The sequence below is a fragment of the Myotis nattereri genome (genome assembly GCF_964212035.1).
Source record: "Myotis nattereri genome assembly, chromosome: 15".
In the NCBI taxonomy this organism is placed as follows: Eukaryota; Metazoa; Chordata; class Mammalia; order Chiroptera; family Vespertilionidae; genus Myotis; species Myotis nattereri.
In genome coordinates this window covers 50,596,258-50,601,825 of record NC_138090.1, presented here as the reverse complement: position 1 = coordinate 50,601,825, position 5,568 = coordinate 50,596,258, and the positions used below count along the sequence as shown (strand labels likewise).

General features: G+C 53.1%; 1 protein-coding gene across 1 annotated transcript; it reads left to right on the top strand.

Annotated features, from left to right (window-relative positions):
- Nucleotides 1–949: 949 nt before the first annotated feature.
- LOC308531317 (kallikrein-7-like) lies at nucleotides 950–5,303 on the top strand (the record flags this gene model as incomplete). Its single annotated transcript, XM_081108276.1, has 5 exons — nucleotides 950–1,022; nucleotides 1,460–1,625; nucleotides 1,802–2,049; nucleotides 2,909–3,048; nucleotides 5,148–5,303. 5 exons carry the CDS (start codon nucleotides 950–952, stop codon nucleotides 5,301–5,303), a joined length of 783 nt encoding a protein of 260 aa, XP_080964402.1.
- Nucleotides 5,304–5,568: the final 265 nt, after the last annotated feature.

The window sequence follows — 5,568 nt, the reverse complement described above, 5'->3', positions numbered from 1 at the left end:
CCTGGTCACACCCTTCGTAGATGCCACCAGGGAGCTGGGACGTGCTGGAGCCAAGGCCCTGACCTGGCCTCAGGAATGAGGGTGGAGGTAGAGTGCGGGCATATGGGTTTAGCTGCCTCCGGGTTCCAGATAAGAGCAAATGCAGGTAAGGTAACCCCAGAGCTGGGTTTGCTGAACTCCAGGACCCTGAGAGTTGGAGTGGGGCGGGTGTGCTATAAGAGAACCACTCTGCACAGGGCTGGACACGGTTGAATCCCAACCCAGACTGAAGACCAGACCAGACCAGACCAGACCCCCTGCAGGTGAGAGGAAATCCCATGTGGGGTGGGGCAGGTGCATCTGGAGGAATACCTCACTCTTGCTCTTGAGAACAGGTCAGTAGATGCCCAATATCTGGTTGTGAGATAGAGGGGCTGGAGGTCTGCAGTTTTGGGTCTTTTACCTAAAAGGAACTTGGGGCATAGAATTAAAATGGGGAGGGACAGACAGCCCGATCATTAAGTTCTCTGCATGGAAGGCTGTCTCTGGCCTGGACTTGTGGGTCTAGAGCAGGTGTGGGCAAACTTTTTGACTCGAGGGCCACAATGGGTTCTTAAACTGGACTAGAGGGCAGGAACAAAAGCATGGATGGCGTGTTTGTGTGAACTAATATAAATTTAAAGTAAACACCATTACATAAATGGGTACCGTCTTTTTTTTTTTAGTTTTATTCATTTCAAACGGGCTGGATCCGGCCCGCGGGCCGTAGTTTGCCCACGGCTGGTCTAGAGGGAGCAGGTAGGTGCAGACTAGAGCTCCTGAGTCTGAGGGAGGAGCTGGAGGCTCCTGACTTTGAGCAAAGAGCAGGGACCTAGAGACCAGGAGTCCTGCTTCCTGAACTCTCTGTCTTTCCAGCCCCAGCACAGAAGGCCCCTCCTCCGTGGCAGCCACAGAGGCTCAGACAGGACACATGGCAGGTCCCCGGCTCCCACCCCTGCTGCTCCTACTGCTGTCCTTCGCCCTGGGATCTGCTGGACAAGCAGGTGAGGACCAGCCTGGGAGTCCTGCCCCAGCCCCTGGGCCTCACAGTCCCCCACCTCCCCTCTCCAGGCCCCCTCTCTCCAAGGAGCCCCTGAGTCAGGACCCTCCCCTGCAGCAGCTTCCTCCCATAGAGACACGGCCCCCTGGGCTGTGCCCCTTTCTTCCTGCTCCCTCCTGACTCCTGGGCTCTGGGTGCCCTCCAGGCTGCTTCCTGCCCTCAGTGTCTCTCTCCTCAGAGGCTGGGGCTGCCTCCAGACCAGCTGCTGCCCTGGGCTTCTGAGCAGCCTCCCTCCGTCTCTCTCCATCTCCGTCTGTAGCTGTGTCTGCCCTGGGCTCCATGTCTGCCTCTGCCCTTCTCCACGCCTCTCTGTCTGTCTCTCTCTCCATCACTGTCTTTAGGCATCCATCCCCTGAGGCCCGCTACCCACACTTTTTCCAGGTCTCCATTCAGCCCAGGATACCGGGGAGAGGATCATTAATGGAGTTCTATGCCCAAGAGGCTCCCATCCCTGGCAGGTGGCCCTGTATGACAACAATAAGTTCCAATGTGCAGGCGTGCTGGTCAACCAGACGTGGGTGCTCACCGTCGCCCACTGCCACCAGAGGTATGGGACAGGGTAGCCAGCGCCACTCCATGTCCCTCTGGGTCCTTCTCTCTCTCTCTCTCTCTCTCTCTCTCTCTCTCTCTCTCTCTCTCTCTTTCTCTCGCTCTCTTGGCTTCTGTCCTCCTAACTCAATCACAGTGTCTCCCTGTGATCATTACTCCTTTTTTTTTTTTAAGTGAGTACATTGTGCAAATGGGTAGTGATCGTCTGATTGATGCGCGTGCCCAGAGGATCAGGGCCACACAGTCCTTCGTCCACCCCCGGTATATCAATGGCACCAATGATCATGACATCATGCTGGTGAAGCTGAGCAGCCCGGCCACGCTCTCGCCCACTGTGAGCACAATCGACCTACCGTCCAGCTGCAAAGGCCGTGGGACAAGCTGTACTGTCTCTGGCTGGGGCGTCACCACCGCGGATGCAGGTGAGGCTGCCGCTGTGACCCCAGTCACCAAGGTCCCAGCTCCCTTCTTCCTCAGGCAGCAGACACAGTGGACACACCCAAGTTTCCAGACACACCCCACACCAAACACCTTCATTCTCGGACCAAGGAAGACAGACCCCCAGGCCCTGCATCGTCAGATCAGGAAGCCTGACCTTTAGACATACCTCCCCCCAGTCCCATAATCATTGGATCCCAGGCCTCCATCCCACAGACCCAGGAGTTTAGAACCCCAGTCACCACCTCACCCAGAGCCAATATGCAGGCTCCCAGCCACTTCCACCTTCAGACCCAGGAGTCTGGGCCTTCAGGCGCCATCTCCCTCAGATAAAAGCAGACCTGGTCCCCAGGCCCCCCTCTACCCAGGAGGTGTCCAACAATGACAGCACCTGGTCCCTCCCGTCGTAGATGCCACTAGGGATGGTGGAGCTGGAATGTGCGGGGGGCCAACCTCCTGGCCTGGCCTCAGGAATGAGGGTGGAGGTTGAGTGCTGGCATATGGATTTATCTGCCTCCGGGGTTCCAGATAAGAGCAAATGCAGGGAAGGTAACCCCAGAGCTGGGTTCACCTGAACTCCAGGACTCTGAGAGTGGGACAGTTGTGCTATAAGGGGCCACTCTGCACAGTACGTTCAAACCCAGGAGTTCAGACAAAGGTCCCTTCCTTCCAAAGACCCAGAAGTCCAAGAAATAGGATCCTTTTCATAACCATCGTATTGGGTCACCCAGCTCCTCCTCCTTCTTTGTCCAGGGTCCCCATTCTATTACATCAGCACCCACACGTCCACCGGACCCAGCCTCTGACTGACCCCTTTCCCCCCCCACCCCCCAACTTCTCCAGCAGCAAAAAAGTCCTCAAAGCTCATGTGCTCGATTGTCAACATCATCTCCTGCCGGGAATGCCAGCAGTCTTACCGAGACCTGTTGAAAAAATACATGCTCTGTACGGCTCCCCGCGACGGGCTCTCAAACAGCTGCAAAGTGAGTCCCCTCCTCCCCTGCCTGGGTTCCGCTTCTCAGTCCAGGCCTGTCTCCCCCTCCGTCCAGTGTCCCAGGGCCTGACCCTGGTGCTGAGCCTTCCCTCACTCCTTACCAGCCCCGCTTTCCTGGCTCTGTCTCCTCAGTTCTCTGCCCGGCTGAGGGTGGGAGCCCACGGGAGACTGTGGGGCCTTAGGGGCGGGCACAAAGCTGAAGGATAGAAACTGAGGGTGCGAATGGGGCTGGGACTATGGGGAGGGCAGTTAAGTACTGGCTACGAGCACAAGCTTTAAGGGCATACCAACAGCTCAGTGACCAGGAAATATCATATTCCCATGAAATATTTAAAAAATAATCCATGATGAGCAAAGAATCAGAATTTTCAACAACAAAAAAGCAACCAGAGTTGGCTGGATTTCCCGTTGGCTTCGGGCTTCTATGTGATTCAGAACAGCACTGTAAGGACCCTGTCTTTAGCTAAAACTGGAATACTGCCCTAGCAGGATTCGATCAGTGGATCCAGGGTAGGACTTTGGACAGGAGGGTCCCAGGTTCGATTCCAGTCAAGGGCACATGCCCAGATAGCAGGCTCAATGCCCAGTAGGGGACGTGCAGGAGGCGGTGAATCAACAATTCTCTCTCATTATCCATTCTACCTCTCTCTCCCTCTCCCTTCCTTTCTGAAATAAAGAAAAAATTTAAAAAAACACACACACTCACACACAAAACTGGAAAGCAGGTTCCTCATGGATTTTTTTTTCATATTCAATTTGATTTTTAAAATATGTGTTAAAATGTTTGTTGCAGTCACTGAGATGCGCCTGAGGCTCATGCCCTGCTTCTATGTCTGTGTCTCTGGTTCTAATTCTGAAGAAAGAAGGAGCCCCTCCCCTTTGTTCTCCCTCCTCATCTCTGTAGCTTCCTCTCTGACTCTCAGAACGCTCTCCCCTTATCTCTCCTCACACCTCACTTCTTTTTATTTCTAATATTTTTATTGATTGCAGAGAGGAAGGGGGAGGGAGAGAGAGAAACAACAATGATGACAGAGAATCATGGATTGGCTGCCTCCTGCACACCCGGCACTGGAGATCAAGCCTGCAACCCAGGCATGTGCCCTTGACTGGAATCGAACCTGGGACCCTTCAGTCCTCAAGTCGATGCTCTATTCACTGAGTCAAACCAGCTAGGTCCTCACATCTCATTTCATTTTCTGGTTCCCTCTATGTTCTGTGTTGTCATCTCTCTCTCTCCCCCACTCCCTTCCTCCCTCCCTCCCTCCCTCCCTCTCTTCCTCTCTCCAGCCTCAGTCAATTTTTTTTTATTTTCTCCATCTCTGCCTCATTCCTTACCCCAAACATTCTGCTTGTCTGTCTCCTTCATCCTTCCCTTTCTTCTTCTCTCCATCCTTCTCTCTCTCTCTTTCATCCTTTGCCTCTTTGTACCCCCACTATCTTGCTGACATCTGCACTCTCAGCTTTCAGGGGTGGTGAAATGGTGTGTTTTAGAAAGAGAGGTGATGGGACAAGGTTGAATGTCCTAAAAAATGGGGGGGTTCCCTCTGGTCCCCCACTGAGGACCTGATTCATATTTCTGCAAACTGTGCAGGCACAGAGAGTCGCAATCTAGGGAGAGTCCCGCACTTGGTTTAACTTACTCGCTTCTCTTAAACTTCCTATATTTGAACCTGGTGGTTCGAACTTTTCTTTTGCACTACAGCCTGTAAATTAGGGCATTGGTCCCACCCCTGGTTTCCAGGACTACCCTGTCCCCCACCCCTGGGAAAGGCAATGTATGGGATTCCTTGGAGGTAATGCTTCCTCTCCCAGGGGTTACAAATAAATGTGGCTCTGACATCCTGGAAGCCCCGCCTTTCCCTGTGATTGACTAGGGGTCTAGCCAATGTCTTCCAAAAACCTGGTTGGTCCTCTCCTTGATAGCATTCATTCCTGCTCCGCATTGGTCCGCGGAGACAATGGGTCTCTTCCCAGTGGCCAGGTGGTAGGCTGTGTTCTGGCGGGATAAAGGCCTGAGAAGCCTGGTGTCTGTGGGACCTCATTGCTGGTTATTTTAAAATCAAAGCTAATCTGCTCTCTCCCCTCCAGGGTGACTCCGGGAATCCGCTGATTTGCGAAGGTTCCCTGCAAGGCCTGGTGTCCGCCGGCTATATCCCTTGTATCCCGCCCTTTAAGCCGGTGATATACACCCGCATATGCATGTACCGCAAATGGCTGTATGATACCATGAAAGCCAATTCCTAATCTCTACATGCTTTCATCCTTTGTCCCTATGCCCTGAACAGGGCCTTCCCAGAAATAAAGACAGTCCTGACTTGCAGCCGTATTTGACTGTATCATTTTCAAAGTCGTATGAAACCGTCAACAACATTCTAATAAAAATTTGCAAAAACCTATGAGGTAAACATAAAACACAAAAACGTCGGTGTTGGTGAAGATGCGGGCAGCTTCCCGCCGTGTTATCCAGCAGAAGCAGAGAACAATTTTTATGACACAAGGTTAACACGGT